Consider the following 17,669-nt stretch of genomic DNA (forward strand, 5'->3'; position numbering starts at 1 on the left):
AGCTCCTGGCCCTGATGGGTTTACCGTTGAATTTTATAAATGTTTTGCTTCTTTATTGATTCCTTGGCTCTATAAAGTTTTTGAGGCTTCTTTGAAACTTGGTAAACTTCCGGAATCTTTTAATAGAGCATCAATTTCTTTAATACTAAAGAAGGATAAAGACCCTGCTCAATGTGCATCTTATAGACCAATATCTTTATTAAATGTTGATTCTAAAGTTTTTTCTAAGTTATTAGCAAATAGACTAGAAAAAGTACTTCCTTCTATTATTTCGGAAGACCAAACGGGTTTTATTAAAGGTCGTTACTCTTTTTATAATATTCGTACATTGTTAAATATCGTTTATACTCCCTCACAAAATGTTCCTGAGTGTGTTATTTCTTTAGATGCCGAGAAAGCTTTTGATAGAGTAGAATGGCCTTATTTATTTAAGGTGCTTGAAATGTTTAATTTTAGCCTGAAATTTATATCCTGGATTAAACTGTTATATCACTCCCCTGTAGCCTCGGTTCGTACTAACTCTTTAAACTCACCTTTTTTTCCTCTCTTTCGTGGTACTCGACAAGGCTGTCCTCTTAGTCCCCTATTATTTGATATTGCATTAGAACCTCTTGCAATTGCTATTCGAGAATCTTCAAATATTACTGGGATAACTCGGGGATTAAAGTCCCATAAATTATCATTCTATGCTGATGATTTACTTTTATATATTTCTAATCCTGAGAGATCTATTCCTGCTGTTTTAGAGTTATTAGCACAATTTGGTCTTTTCTCAGGTTATAAATTAAATCTTAGTAAGAGTGAACTTTTTCCGATTAATAAACATCTTCCCTTATATTATAAATTTCCATTTAAATTGATTAATAATTACCTTTCATATCTTGGGATTAAAATTACTTGTAAACATAAAGATTTATTTAAGACTAACTTTTTACCATTAATAGACCATATTACTCAACTTTCATCTAAATGGTTTCCTTTATATTTAACTTTGATTGGTCGTATTAATGCAGTTAAGATGTTTTTTTTGCCAAAATTTTTATATGTGTTTCAGGCATTACCAATTTTCGTTCCTAAATCTTTTTTTGATAAAGTCGACTCTAAAATTTCTTCATTTATTTGGCAGAATAAGAATCCGAGACTGGGTAAAATACATTTACAGAAAGCTAAGAGAGATGGAGGTTTAGCATTACCTAACTTTAGATTTTATTATTGGGCTATTAATATTCGACATATGAAATTTTGGTTACTTGACCGGGATATACTATCTATTCCTAAATGGGTAGCATTGGAATTACAATCTGTTCAGGGTTATACACTTGGTTCTATTTTAGGTTCATCTCTTCCTTTTGATTCGAAACGCCTTAAGCAGGTCTCTAACCCGATCGTTAAATATGCTTTGCGTATTTGGTTTCAATTCAGAAAATTTTTTGATCTTAATCAATTCGGGTTAGCGATTCCTATTTTAGGTAACATATTTTTTCCTCCCTCTTTTACGGATCGCGCTTTTCAAACTTGGAAGACTAAGGGTATTTTACGGTTTTTGGATTTATTTTTAGATGGTTCCCTTATGTCTTTTGAACAATTATCTAATAAATATAACCTATCAAGAATACATTTTTTTAGATATTTACAAGTTAGAAATTTTCTAAGTACTATACTTCCTTCCTTTCCAATGCTTCCTCCTATATATATTTTAGATTCGATAATTAACCTTAATCCATGTCAGAAAGGTGCATCGGCTATGATTTATAATATTATTATGAAACTCAGGAAAGCTCCATTTGATAAGATTAGGGTAGATTGGGAACAGGAATTGGGGCTTACCATTTCTGTGGATGATTGGGGGCAGATTTTACAATTAGTTAATACTTCCTCTATTTGTGCTAAACATTCCCTAATTCAATTTAAAGTGGTGCATAGAGCACATATGTCCAAAGATAAGTTAGCGCGTTTTTACTCGCATATTAATCCTTTCTGTGATAGATGTTCGGGGCAGATAGCCTCTTTAACTCATATGTTTTGGTCTTGCCCTACTTTGGAAACTTTTTGGAGAGATATTTTCAATATTATTTCTAAGGTATTAAATATAGATATCTCTCCTCACCCTATTACTGCTATCTTTGGACTACCTAAAATTTCTAGTAATCTTTCCCCTTCAGCCCGTAGAATGATTGCATTTCTTACTTTAATGGCGAAAAGATGTATTTTACAACATTGGAAAGAGCTTAATGCTCCAACTACCTTTTTTTGGTTTTCTCAGACGATTTTATGTTTGAATCTGGAGAAAATTAGAAGTAACCTTTATGATTCTTCATTTAAATTTGAACAGATTTGGGGACCTTTTATTCGATATTTTCATTTAATGTAATATTTACCCTTCTTGTTTTTTTTCACTGTTTTAATGGAGGTCGGGATTGAGGACGTGATTTTAAGTTTAACTCTGTTTGGTTTCAAGTTAGCCCATTGCTTTGCTTTGCTTTTAGTTAGCTGCACGGTGGGTTTTTTTTTGGGGTTTTTTTTTTCTTTTTTTCCATTGATATATATAAAATCTAGTATACTATTATGTTATCTTGGTTTCTTATGCTTAAATTACATTGTTTGTAGTATTTTCTTTTTGGTATTGTTATCTTTTGGAATTTTATTATACTTTAACATTGTATTAATGTTTATATGGCTTACCTTTTTTGTATACTTACTCAATAAAAAGATTTAAAAAGAAAAGAAAGACCTGACAATCTATCTCATTATAATCATACATTTTATAGTTTACCTGACTTGCACTTTCCCTACAGCTGTTATACTTTGTCCTTACCTTGTACTACCTCAGTGAAATGATCTGATCTGTATGAAAAATGTGCACCACAAAATTTTCACTGTATTTCAGTATATGGTATGAGAATAAACCATTACCAGTAACAGCAAAAGAGAAGCTGTCCCTGAGTCTGGTGCTATAACTTGTCATGTTTTGCATCTTTTGTCAGATGGGAGAAGAAAAATTGACCCATCATGTCCCTCTGGTGTCCCTCCTCCTTCCCTGTCTCCCATAGTCCACTCTCCTCTCCAATCAGGTTCTTTCTTCTTCAGACCTTTACCTTTTCCAGCTTATTGCAGAGGGGTAGAAGCATTCCCTGAACTTGTTGGCTTGTGCTTTCAGTCTTTTATATCTTCCCATCTTCTCACTTCATCTCCCTTCCCCCATCCAGTCAGATTCTCCATCAGGGTGGGTGGGGTCTCTGTTTATTTTGGCTGCTGCTCTGAGGTAGCAGGATGTGTTCACAGAGTTGAAGAAGGGAAGTGTGCTCTCTGTGATGTGCGGAGAAAAATCCACAACTTTCTGCGTTACTTCTGATTTTAGGCAGAGCAGTTGCCACCATGCTTTCCCGGGTGCATTGTAAAAACTGATAAGAGTCATCGTGGACATGCCAAATTTCCTTAGCCTCCTGAGCAAGTAGAGTTCCAGCAACACTGGAAGAAGTAGGGGAGGGTGTTCCCAGAGTCTGAGCAAGAGGGAAGGAGGGGCGGACTATATCTGCTGCTTTTTCTGTTACCCACAGGGAACGGAATGGACAGGAGCTGAAGAGGGAGGAGACCTTCAAGTATCGCTTCAAGAAGGATGGCAAGAAGCACACGCTCTTCATCAATGAAGTGTCCAAAGACGATGCGGGTCACTACACCGCCAAGACCAATGGTGGCGAGTCGGTGGCTGAACTCCTAGTGCAAGGTAACCAGACACGCCATTGGGGCCCCTCTCTCGGTCCAAGCAGTGCCTTTCTTGTTGGGAGTGATAGAATCCGCTTCCAGCTGAGGACCTTCTCTCATTGCCCACCCCAAGCTCGTCCCCAGTAGCTGGGCTGGACAGCCGTGGAGATGCCAGTGTCCACTTGGATTGAGACTCTGATCCAACAGCACTAGCCCTGCCCAGAAAACGGTGGCTACCTCCCCATCCCGCATTTGAAGGTCAGGGTGGCGGTTCACATCCAGTCCAGAGGCAGCTCATTGACCAGAAATGCCAAACCCAGTTTTTCCTCTCCCCATAGATACTGCCTGAAACACTGAGTTCCTCCAAGCAAGTTATTTCATATGTCCAGCATCTGCAGTGGTTTGCTTTGCTCTGCCTCACTGTGCACACGGACACCCGTGATTCCATGTGGAGACCACACGGACACCCGTGATTCCATGTGGAGGGCACGCGGACACCCGTGATTCCATGTGGAGAGCAATCGGACACCCGTGATTCCATGTGGAGGGCACGCGGACACCCGTGATTCCATGTGGAGAGCACACGCACACTCGTGATTCCATGTGGAGAGCACACAGACACCTGTGGTTGCATGAGGAGAGCACACGGACACCCGTGATTCCATGTGGGGAGGAATCGGACACCCGTGATTCCATGTGGAGGGCACGCGGACACCCGTGATTCCATGTGGAGAGCACACAGACACCCGTGGTTGCATGAGGAGAGCATGTTGTTCACATGCACACACGTAATTTCACAAGGAGAGCACATGTGCTGCCTTGTAGGTGAAGGGGATGGTACATGTCCTGGTTGTAAGTTGACCTTGAACTCTCCGTGGCCAATTCTACCGTATGTTAAAACAGGCCTACAGATGATCATGACCACTTGGTCTCAGATTCCATTCATCCTCTCTCTCTGCTTCCCCTCCTCTCCCAACATTCCCCCCACTCTACCCTCATGGACGCACCTGCAGAGAAGCAGCTGGAGGTCTACCAGAGCATTGCTGATCTGACTGTCAAGGCCAAGGAGCAGGCAGTCTTCAAGTGCGAGGTGTCTGACGAGAAGGTGAATGGGAAATGGTTTAAGGACGGCTTGGAGGTGAAGTCCAGTGACCGGCTGCAGATCACGCACATCGGGAGGTAAATGTGATGGGCCGGGGAAGGTGGGGGTGGGGATGTGTGGGGCGGGGAGGAACACTGGGGCAGGTACCAGTGTGTCTGTGAGCTGACTGGCCACTGTGCCTGAGAGGCCAGCTGTAGGCTAGAGAGGGAATTCAAATCTGGGTCAGGGCTTGGGTTGGGCAGTTGGCTGCCTGTGGAGGAACTGCAAATGTCATGGTCCAGGAGAGACGATGGAGAAGCTGGAGTCTCACTCGGATCAGTGGGAGAACGGCCAGAGATCACTGCTTGCCCACCCCCACCCCCATCCCCCAGGAACCTCGACCATCACTTCAGACAGTGAATCCCGGAAAACAGGCTCATCACTGGCTGGGGATTTCAGGATAGGCCCATTAGAGCATGTGAGGTTATAGTCTGACACACCATGACAACAGTTCATTTCTGCCATATTAACACTGTTGTACTGCTGTGAGATACAGGCTGCTACAGCACCCTGTGTTGCTGTCACCAACAGGGTAGTCAAATGCAGAGCCTGGTTCAAAGACATCATTCAGACACCCACTGTTAAAGGAATGCACCGTTACAGCATGTTCAACTACAGTCACAATCACATTGTTACAACCTGTTCCTTTACTGTCAGGAGCACATTGTTACAGCCTAAAATGTTACTGTCAGATACTCACCAGTACACTCACTCTACAGAATGATTCAGGCTGCTGTAGGTGACACTGTTACTGTCAGATATCATTACACACACTCTACAGAATGATTCAGGCTGCTGTAGGTGACACTGTTACTGTCAGATATCATTACACACACCCTACAGAATGATTCAGGCTGCTATAGGAGACACTGTTACTGTCAGATATCATTACACACACCCTACAGCATGATTCAGGCTGCTATAGGAGACTGTTACTGTCAGACATCATTACACTCACTTTACAGAATGATTCAGGCTGCTGTAGGTGACACTGTTACTGTCAGATATCATTACACACACCCTACAGAATGATTCAGGCTGCTATAGGAGACACTGTTACTGTCAGATATCATTACACACACCCTACAGCATGATTCAGGCTGCTATAGGAGACTGTTACTGTCAGACATCATTACACTCACTTTACAGAATGATTCAGGCTGCTGTAGGTGACACTGTTACTGTCAGATATCATTACACACACCCTACAGAATGATTCAGGCTGCTATAGGAGACACTGTTACTGTCAGATATCATTACACACACCCTACAGCATGATTCAGGCTGCTATAGGAGACTGTTACTGTCAGACATCATTACACTCACTTTGCAGAATGATTCAGGCTGCTGTTGCAGTCCTGTGTTTTACTATCAGATGCACATTGTTACAGCCTCCTCAGCTACACACAGTCAATCACAGATTGCTACAACCCACTTTGTGCACTTTATAGATACTGCATTACAGCCAAACAAAGCCTGTAACATCCCACAGTTACAGGCTGACATATTACTACAGGGATAAGATATGAACAGTTGCAGCCCTCTGTATTACAGTGAGATACAAACGGTTGCAATCTGCTGCATTACTGACATGTATGCACTGTTCCAGTGTTGTATGCCAGTCAGACACAAAACTGTTAAGCATGTTGTGTCAGTATCTAATGCCCTTGTTTCTCTTTGTGCTGTGCAGAATCCACAAGCTTCTCATTGAGAACGTGAGGCCAGAGGACGAGGGGAATTACACCTTCGTGCCAGATGGGTTTGCCTTCAACCTCTCAGCCAAGCTGAACTTCCTGGGTGAGGTGCCAGAACTGAAGGGGTAGCAGAATCTCTGCACTCTCTCTTGTGCAGAACGAGCACACAGCAGCGCAGCTGGCTGCGTGAGGCAATGGGGATGCTCAGCCCTCCAAGTTCACGTTGCACTACTTGGGGATCTCTTGTCCAGAGAGATGGTTGTGTGAAAATTTCCAGGATGTAGCCAGGAGTGAGATGAGGGAGCAACTGGGCCTTCACTAAGCTTCGAGATAACCATGCAAATGGAATGCATGTGTGACTGACAATGAGCTGTTGACACAGACAGACTACTGGCTGGTTGACAGGAAACCTAGAGGAGGAATACAGGGTTCTTTTTCTGAGTGGCAGGTGATGACGAGTGTGATAAAATAGGGATCAGAGCTGGGATCCCAGCTACTCACAGGATTACTGGAATTGGTTCATGATTGTGACATGTATCGAGGCACAGTGAAGAGCACGTCTTGCTCGAATCATTTGACAGTACATTGAAGTACACGGTAAAACAATAACAGAGTACACAATAGAGTGTAAGAGCTACAGAGAAAGTGCAGATCAGGTAAACAATAAGGTGCAAGATCATAATGAGGTAGATTGTGAGGTCAACCACCCATCTGTGGTACTAGAGAACCATCTGATAATATTTTAACAGCAGTGTTGAATTAAGATTCAAATGAGGGATAAAATATCTCCAGTCTGCAGATCACACTGGGTGGGCAGGGTTGCCTTGAGACAGATGCAGGGAAGCCCAATGATTTGTGCAGGTTGAGGGATTGGGTAGGTACACAACAGAGCACTGTAGTGGGGATTAATGTGAGACCACACTGTGGTGGTAGTAACAGAGAGTGGGATTATTATGTGAAAGGCAGTAGGTTGAGAAGAGACATCCTGGTCCTTGGGCACCGGTCACATTAGGTGCTGTAGGTGGGTAAGAAGCCAATTGGTGTGCTGGTCAACGTAAGGAGAGGGTCAGAGTTCTGGAGATGTGGTGTCTTAATGCCATTGTACAGGGTGAGACTGTGTGTTGTGTTTTGAGCAGACGGAGCAAAGCTAGTTGATGAAGTTGTCCCCCAATCTAAATCTGACCTCACTGATATAGAGAACTCTACACTCAGAGCACTGGATACAGTAGATCAGCGGTCCCCAACCACCGGGCCGTGGACCGGTACCGGACCGCGAGGAAACGATATGATTTGGCGATAGGAGTCAGCTGCACCTTTCCTCATTCCCTGTCACGCCCACTGTTCAGCTTGAACACACGCGAGGTCATTAACAGCACGTCATCCATGTCAGCGCGGGAAGAAGATCAACTCCTCGAGCTTGCAAATGATGGCGGGCTGAAAAGTATGTTTGACATAACATCTCTGCCGGCATTCTGGATCAAAGTCAAGGCTGAATATCTTGAGGTAGCCAGGAAAGCACTGAAAACGTTGCTTCCATTTCCAACATATCTCTGCAATGAATACGACAAAAACTAAGTAGACTGGACATAAGGAACCTCCTTCGAGTATCGCTGTCTCCCATCACCCCTTAGGACCATCTTGTTGCAGGGAAACAAGCCCAGGGCTCCCACTGATTCAGCGATACTGGTGTGTTACATAGAAACATAGAAAATAGGTTCAGGAGTAGGCAATTCGGCCCTTCGAGCCTGCACCGCCATTTATTATGATCATGGCTGATCATCCAACTCAGAACCCAGCCTTCCCTCTATACCCCCTGACCCCTGTAGCCACAAGGGCCATATCTAACTCCCTCTTAAACATAGCCAATGAACTGGCCTCAACAGTTTGCTGTGGCAGAGAATTCCACAGATTCACCACTCTCTGTGTGAAGAAGTTTTTCCTAATCTCGGTCCTAAAAGGCTTCCCCTCTATCCTCAAACTGTGACCTTTGCAATGATTTATATATTCATACGGGGAAAATATTTGCTGTGCGTTTAATATCCAAATATTACTTAAAATATTATGATGCTATTGACTGATAAGTGACTTATATAACCATATAACAATTACAGCACGGAAGTAGGCGATCTCGGCCCTTCTAGTCCATGCCGAAAGCTACTTTCACCTAGTCCCACCGACCTGCACTCAGCCCATACTCCTCCATTCCTTTCCTGTCCATTTACCTATCCAATTTTTCTTTAAATAATATCGAACCTCCCTCTACCACTTCTACTAGAAGTTCTTTCAACACTTTTAAGCTCCCCGTCCTCCCCTGATGATTGACTTATCACTATATTCATGCAAGGAAAATATGCGCTGTGTGTTTAATATTAAATTCATTAGATAAACCCTTTTAGAAATGAAATTGAGCCCCTTATTACCAATATTCCGGTCGTGATGAACACCGCGCGCCCCCCCCCCGAACAGAATCGCCAAAAACGCTTTGCAGAGAATAATATCAGCAGGGGCTTCATGGTCATTGTAGTCTTTCTTTGACTGCTACTCTTGTCCGTTGGCAACCCTACCCCCACCCCCTCGGGTCGGCCGGTCCGCAAGAATATTGTCAATATTAAACCGGTCCGCAGCGCAAAAAAGATTGGGGACCCCTGCAGTAGATGACCCTTTTCAAGTGAAGTGCCACTCCACCTTGAAGAACTGTTTGAGGCCCTGAATGGTGGTGAGGGTGGATGTGTCAGGGCAGGTGCAGAGTTAGGATCAGTGGGGAGGGACAAGTGGACAAGGCAGTCATGTAGAGAGCTTTCCCTATGGAAAGTGCAGAATGGTTAGGAGGGGAATGGAGAGAAAGATGTGTTTAGTGGAAGGATCCCATTATAGATGGCTTCCATGTCAGGCAATGGAAAATGAGCCTCGAATTGTGGCAGAGAAACAGAAGGGGCTCGGAGGTAAGTACATCTTTCCCCCTCTACCTCCACCCACCCCTCCCCACTGTCTGTTTTCTCCTCCCTCCTGGAACTTATCTCTGCAAACAAGACAAGTGCTTCACCTGTCCCTACACCTCCCCCCTCCCCCCTCACCATCATTCCAGCCCCAAATAGTCCTTCCAGGTGAGGTGACGTTTTTACCTCTGAGTTTGTTAAAGTCATCTACTGTATCCAGTTGTTTCACTGTGGCCTTATCGACATTAGTGAGACTCGAGATAGAGAGACTGTTCATTTCCCTCCACAGATGCTGCCAGACCTGCTGAATTCATGTTGCTCAAAATTTCCAGCAGCTGCAGAATCTCTTGTGATCGTGTTGAGTATTGTGTGCAGTTTGGGATGCTGTATCTAAGGAGGGATGCTCTGGATATGGCAGGAGTGCAATGAATGTTCACTGGCAGGACTGATGTATGACGTGAGAATTGGGTTATGGAGACAGCTCCTTATACCTGAGGTGGTGTCTCTAGGGGTCTTGTCACTTGACTAACTTGTGCCTGAGGAAGACAGTGGGGTTTATGGTTGAAATGTTGCAATCCATATCTGTGAGTGTGTGCCTGTTAAGGCCAAAGGATAGTACGGATTGATCTGATAACCAGTCACCAAGCTTCTGTCATCAGTTAGGCTTATATTCACCATGGTTTAGAAGACTGAGAGATGTTCTGTTTGAATTTGCAACATTCTGATGGATGGGACATGCTACTTACGAAGATATTTCTGATGATGGGGTGGTGCAGTACCAGGGTCACAATTCAAAGTTCATAAAATTCAAAGTAAATTTATTATCAAAGTACATACATGTCACCATATATAGACCTGAGATTCATTTTCTTGCGGGCATACTCAATAAATCCAATAACCATAATAGAGTTGATAAAAGACTGTATCGACAGAGTGGTCAACAAACTGTGCAAATACAAAAAAATGAAATAATAATAATAATAATAATAAATAAGCAATAAATATCAAAAACATGAGATGAAGAGTCCTTAAAATTGAATCCATAGGTTGTGAAAATAGTTCAGTGAAGTTGATTGAAGTTATCCCTTCTGGTTCAAGAGCCTGGTGTTTGAGGGGTAGTAACTGTTCCTGAACCTGGTAGTGTGGGTACAGAGGCTCCTGCACCTTCTTCCCAATAGCTGCAGTGAGAAGAGAGCATAACCTGGCTGGCAGGGTCCCTGATGATGGATGCTGCTTTCCTACGACAGCGCTCCATGTAGATGTGCTCGATGGTGGGGAGGGCTTTGTCTGCGGTGGACTGGGACCGTGTCCTTTTTGTAGAATTTTCAGTTCAAGGGCACTAGCGTTTCCATACCAGGCTGTAAAGTAACCAGTCAATATACTGTCCACCACACATCTATAGAAGTCTGTTAAAGTTTTTGAGGATGTGCCAAATCTTCACAAACTCCTAAGGAAGTAGAGGTGCTGCCGTGCTTTCTTTGTAATTACAGTTGTGTGTCGTGTGTTGGGCTCAGGACAGGTTCTCTGAAATAATAATGAATTAATCCCCCGATAATGACTGGCTCCTAGACCTCAGGTTTCTTTCTCTTGAAGTCAATAATCAGCTCATTGGATAATAGCTAGGCCATTGAGATGAAGAGAAGCTTCTTCTACCAAGGGTGGTGAAGTAATGGTATTCTCTACCATAGTCAGTAATTGAAGCTCAGTCATTAAATTACACAAGGGAGTTGGATATTTTTCTCGGGGCTACAGTCAAAGTCAAAATCGAGTCTATTGTCTTCTGCACAAGTACACGGATGCACTGGTGCAATGAAAAACTTCCTTGCAGCAACATTGCGACACAGAGCGTCAGATAAACAGTGTTCACAAGGAAAACATCAGTTATACATGATGCAAGAATACAACTGGAACAAACGAACTCCCTGGCAGTACAAAGTGGTCATGGAGTTGCTATACTGAGACAGCTGCTATACTGAGTTGTGCAGGTTGGTTGAAGAACCGGATGGTTGAAGGGAAGTTCCTGTCTCGAACCAGGTGGTGTGGGACTTTGGCGATCAAGGGGTATGGAACCAAATGTGGACGATTGCGCATAATCAGATTGAACGGTTGGGCAAACTGTAAGGGGCAAGTGGCCTCCCACCCCTCCTTCTTTCTATGTTTCTGTACATGTATCAATCAGGTTTGGAGCCTCCCTTGAGGTGGGAGTGGGTGGGATGTTAATAGATTGGTGGTGGCTCACCCAGACACGTAGTGTGGGTCTGCACAGAGACATGCAGACTTGCCCTACTTTCACCTTGCATTCACTTTCTCCCTCTCTTTGTCTTCCGCAGAGGTGAAAATCGACTATGTCCCCCGACAAGGTACAGTCTTTATACTTCCTGCAGCTTTCCTGACTGTAGCATGCTCAGTCCTGCCCAGCTCCAGTGCTAATGGAGGTGTTCCTGACCCCCACAGATCCCCCCAAGATTCACCTGGACTGTTTAGGCAGCATTCCTGATGCCACCATAGTGGTCGTGGCTGGGAACAAGCTGCGTTTGGATGTGCCCATCAGTGGAGAGCCAACTCCCACCGTGGTCTGGACCAAGGGTGATAAGGTACGCTCGGGACAGAGGGACCCACTTCCCCAGGTTTATGCTCACAGCTCACCTGGTGAGAGAGGAGGGCGCACAAGGAGGGATACGCCAGGTTTACACTAGATCACGACTCACCCGGTGGGAGAGAAGGGCGTACGAGGAGGGATACCCCAGGTTTACACTAGATCACGACTCACCCGGTGGGACAGAAGGGCGTACGAGGAGGGATACCTCAGATTTACACTAGATCACGACCCACCCAGTGGGAGAGAAGGGCGTACGAGGAGGGATACCCCAGGTTTACACTAGATCACGACTCACCCGGTGGGACAGAAGGGCGTACGAGGAGGGATACCCCAGGTTTACACTAGATCACGACCCACCCGGTGGGACAGAAGGGCGTACGAGGAGGGATACCCCAGGTTTACACTAGATCACGACTCACCCGGTGGGAGAGAAGGGCGTATGAGGAGGGATACCCCAGGTTTACACTAGATCACGACTCACCCGGTGGGACAGAAGGGCGTACGAGGAGGGATACCCCAGGTTTACACTAGATCACGACTCACCCGGTGGGACAGAAGGGCGTACGAGGAGGGATACCCCAGGTTTACACTAGATCACGACTCACCCGGTGGGAGAGAAGGGCGTACGAGGAGGGATACCCCAGGTTTACACTAGATCACGACTCACCCGGTGGGACAGAAGGGCGTACGAGGAGGGATACCCCAGGTTTACACTAGATCACGACTCACCCGGTGGGACAGAAGGGCGTACGAGGAGGGATACCCCAGGTTTACACTAGATCACGACTCCACCCGGTGGGACAGTGAAGAAGGTGTACAGGAGACAGAGAGGGACGCGTACGAGGAGGGATACCCCAGGTTTACACTAGATCACGACCCACCCGGTGGGACAGAAGGGGTACGAGGAGGGATACCCCAGGTTTACACTAGATCACGACCCACCCGGTGGGACAGAAGGGCGTACGAGGAGGGATACCCCAGGTTTACACTAGATCACGACCCACCCGGTGGGACAGAAGGGCGTACGAGGAAGGATACCCCAGGTTTACACTAGATCACGACTCACCCGGTGGGACAGAAGGGCGTACGAGGAGGGATACCCCAGGTTTACACTAGATCACGACTCACCCGGTGGGACACGAAGGGATACCCCAGGTTTACCTAGATCACGACCACCCGGTGGGACAGAGGAGGGATACCCCAGGTTTACACTAGATCACGACTCACCCGGTGGGACAGAAGGGCGTACGAGGAGGGATACCCCAGGTTTACACTAGATCACGACTCACCCGGTGGGACAGAAGGGCGTACGAGGAGGGATACCCCAGGTTTACACTAGATCACGACTCACCCGGTGGGACAGAAGGGCGTACGAGGAGGGATACCCCAGGTTTACACTAGATCACGACCCACCCGGTGGGACAGAAGGGCGTACGAGGAGGGATACCCCAGGTTTACACTAGATCACGACTCACCCGGTGGGACAGAAGGGCGTACGAGGAGGGATACCCCAGGTTTACACTAGATCACGACTCACCCGGTGGGACAGAAGGGCGTACGAGGAGGGATACCCCAGGTTTACACTAGATCACGACTCACCCGGTGGGAGAGAAGGGCGTACGAGGAGGGATACCCCAGGTTTACACTAGATCACGACTTACAGAAGGGGACTAGATCCCCAGGTTTACGACACGACTCACCCGGTGGGACAGAGAAGGGCGTACGAGGAGGGATACCCCAGGTTTACACTAGCACACTCACCCGTGATCACGACTCACCCGGTGGGAGAGAAGGGCGTACGAGGAGGGATACCCCAGGTTTACGCTAGATCACGACTCACCCGGTGGGAGAGAAGGGCGTACGAGGAGGGATACCCCAGGTTTACGCTAGATCACGACTCACCCGGTGGGAGAGAAGGGCGTACGAGGAGGGATACCCCAGGTTTACCTACACGACTCAGGTGGATCACGACTCACCCGGTGGGAGAGAAGGGCGTACGAGGAGGGATACCCCAGGTTTACGCTAGATCACGACTCACCCGGTGGGAGAGAAGGGCGTACGAGGAGGGATACCCCAGGTTTACGCTAGATCACGACTCACCCGGTGGGAGAGAAGGGCGTACGAGGAGGGATACCCCAGGTTTACGGAGGGAGAGAAGGGCGTACCCCAGGTTTACGCTAGATCACGACTCACCCGGTGGGAGAGAAGGGCGTACGAGGAGGGATACCCCAGGTTTACGCTAGATCACGACTCACCCGGTGGGAGAGAAGGGCGTACGAGGAGGGATACCCCAGGTTTACGCTAGATCACGACTCACCCGGTGGGAGAGAAGGGCGTACGAGGAGGGATACCCCAGGTTTACGCTAGATCACGACTCACCCGGTGGGACAGAAGGGCGTACGAGGAGGGATACCCCAGGTTTACGCTAGATCACGACTCACCCGGTGGGACAGAAGGGCGTACGAGGAGGGATACCCCAGGTTTACGCTAGATCACGACTCACCCGGTGGGAGAGAAGGGCGTACGAGGAGGGATACCCCAGGTTTACGCTAGATCACGACTCACCCGGTGGGAGAGAAGGGCGTACGAGGAGGGATACCCCAGGTTTACGCTAGATCACGACTCACCCGGTGGGACAGAAGGGCGTACGAGGAGGGATACCCCAGGTTTACGCTAGATCACGACCCACCCGGTGGGACAGAAGGGCGTACGAGGAGGGATACCCCAGGTTTACGCTAGATCACGACCCACCCGGTGGGACAGAAGGGCGTACGAGGAGGGATACCCCAGGTTTACGCTAGATCACGACCCACCCGGTGGGACAGAAGGGCGTACGAGGAGGGATACCCCAGGTTTACACTAGATCACGACTCACCCGGTGGGACAGAAGGGCGTACAAGGAGGGATACCCCAGGTTTACACTAGATCACGACCCACCCGGTGGGACAGAAGGGTGTACGAGGAGGGATACCTCCTATTTACACTAGATCACGACCCACCCAGTGGGAGAGAAGGGCGTACGAGGAGGGATACCCCAGGTTTACACTAGATCACGACCCACCCGGTGGGAGAGAAGGGCGTACGAGGAGGGATACCCCAGGTTTACACTAGATCACGACTCACCCGGTGGGAGAGAAGGGCGTACGAGGAGGGATACCCCAGGTTTACACTAGATCACGACTCACCCGGTGGGAGAGAAGGGCGTACGAGGAGGGATACCCCAGGTTGACACTAGATCACGACCCACCCAGTGGGACAGAAGGGTGACGAGGAGGGATACCCCAGGTTTACACTAGATCACGACTCACCCGGTGGGACAGAAGGGTGTACGAGGAGGGATACCCCAGGTTTACACTAGATCACGACTCACCCGGTGGGACAGAAGGGCGTACGAGGAGGGATACCCCAGGTTTACACTAGATCACGACTCACCCGGTGGGACAGAAGGGTGACGAGGAGGGATACCCCAGGTTTACGCTAGATCACGACTCACCCGGTGGGACAGAAGGGCGTACGAGGAGGGATACCCCAGGTTTACACTAGATCACGACTCACACGGTGGGACAGAAGGGTGACGAGGAGGGATACCCCAGGTTTACGCTAGATCACGACTCACCCGGTGGGACAGAAGGGCGTACGAGGAGGGATACCCCAGGTTTACACTAGATCACGACTCACCCGGTGGGACAGAAGGGCGTACGAGGAGGGATACCCCAGGTTTACGCTAGATCACGACTCACCCGGTGGGACAGAAGGGCGTACGAGGAGGGATACCCCAGGTTTACACTAGATCACGACTCACCCGGTGGGACAGAAGGGTGACGAGGAGGGATACCCCAGGTTTACACTAGATCACGACTCACCCGGTGGGACAGAAGGGCGTACGAGGAGGGATACCCCAGGTTTACGCTAGATCACGACTCACCCGGTGGGACAGAAGGGCGTACGAGGAGGGATACCCCAGGTTTACACTAGATCACGACTCACCCGGTGGGACAGAAGGGTGACGAGGAGGGATACCCCAGGTTTACGCTAGATCACGACTCACCCGGTGGGACAGAAGGGCGTACGAGGAGGGATACCCCAGGTTTACACTAGATCACGACTCACCCGGTGGGAGAGAAGGGTGACGAGGAGGGATACCCCAGGTTTACACTAGATCACGACTCACCCGGTGGGACAGAAGGGCGTACGAGGATGGATACCCCAGGTTTACACTAGATCACGACCCACCCAGTGGGACAGAAGGGTGACGAGGGGGGATACCCCAGGTTTACACTAGATCACGACTCACCCGGTGGGAGAGAAGGGTGACGAGGAGGGATACCCCAGGTTTACGCTAGATCACGACTCACCCGGTGGGAGAGAAGGGTGACGAGGAGGGATACCCCAGGTTTACACTAGATCACAACTCACCCGGTGGGACAGAAGGGTGTACGAGGAGGGATACCCCAGGTTTACACTAGATCACGACTCACCCGGTGGGACAGAAGGGCGTACGAGGAGGGATACCCCAGGTTTACACTAGATCACGACCCACCCGGTGGGAGAGAAGGGCGTACAAGGAGGGATACCCCAGGTTTACACTAGATCACGACCCACCCGGTGGGACAGAAGGGCGTACGAGGAGGGATACCCCAGGTTTACACTAGATCACGACTCACCCGGTGGGACAGAAGGGTGTACAAGGAGGGATACCCCAGGTTTACACTAGATCACGACCCACCCGGTGGGACAGAAGGGTGTACGAGGAGGGATACCTCCTATTTACACTAGATCACGACCCACCCAGTGGGAGAGAAGGGCGTACAAGGAGGGATACCCCAGGTTTACACTAGATCACGACTCACCCGGTGGGACAGAAGGGCGTACGAGGAGGGATACCCCAGGTTTACACTAGATCACGACTCACCCGGTGGGACAGAAGGGTGACGAGGAGGGATACCCCAGGTTTACACTAGATCACGACTCACCCGGTGGGACAGAAGGGTGACGAGGAGGGATACCCCAGGTTTACACTAGATCACAACTCACCCGGTGGGACAGAAGGGTGACGAGGAGGGATACCCCAGGTTTACACTAGATCACGACCCACCCGGTGGGACAGAAGGGTGTACGAGGAGGGATACCCCAGGTTTACACTAGATCACGACCCACCCGGTGGGACAGAAGGGTGTACGAGGAGGGATACCCCAGGTTTACACTAGATCACGACCCACCCGGTGGGACAGAAGGGCGTACGAGGAGGGATACCCCAGGTTTACACTAGATCACAACTCACCCGGTGGGACAGAAGGGCGTACGAGGAGGGATACCCCAGGTTTACGCTAGATCACGACCCACCCGGTGGGACAGAAGGGTGTACAAGTAGGGATACCCCAGGTTTACACTAGATCACGACTCACCCGGTGGGAGAGAAGGGCGTACGAGGAGGGATGGTGCTAATATACACAATGAACTGCACACAGAGTAGAGATCTGCACACTGTGGAGAGTAGATCCAAAGGAAGCAGAGGACCATGATCTGCTTGAACTCATTTCTGGGCTGAGTGCGGGGCTCTGAGGAGAGCTCAGCTGGAAACTAATGGGTGCAGTCTC

At 48.2% G+C, this 17,669-nt stretch overlaps 1 protein-coding gene across 1 annotated transcript in view; it reads left to right on the plus strand.

The window, feature by feature from the left end:
• The window catches only part of LOC134353478 (myosin-binding protein C, cardiac-type-like), a 111,498-nt gene that overhangs the window by 25,397 nt on the left and 68,432 nt on the right, over positions 1–17,669 (plus strand). The window contains exons 6-10 of the mRNA XM_063061481.1: positions 3,558–3,724; positions 4,716–4,881; positions 6,534–6,640; positions 11,804–11,833; positions 11,928–12,067. Of these exons, the coding sequence (XP_062917551.1) occupies positions 3,558–3,724; positions 4,716–4,881; positions 6,534–6,640; positions 11,804–11,833; positions 11,928–12,067 (610 nt within the window). The remainder of the gene's footprint in view (positions 1–3,557; positions 3,725–4,715; positions 4,882–6,533; positions 6,641–11,803; positions 11,834–11,927; positions 12,068–17,669) is intronic.

Source organism: Mobula hypostoma, chromosome 11 (assembly GCF_963921235.1).
Source record: "Mobula hypostoma chromosome 11, sMobHyp1.1, whole genome shotgun sequence".
Classification (NCBI taxonomy): Eukaryota; Metazoa; Chordata; class Chondrichthyes; order Myliobatiformes; family Myliobatidae; genus Mobula; species Mobula hypostoma.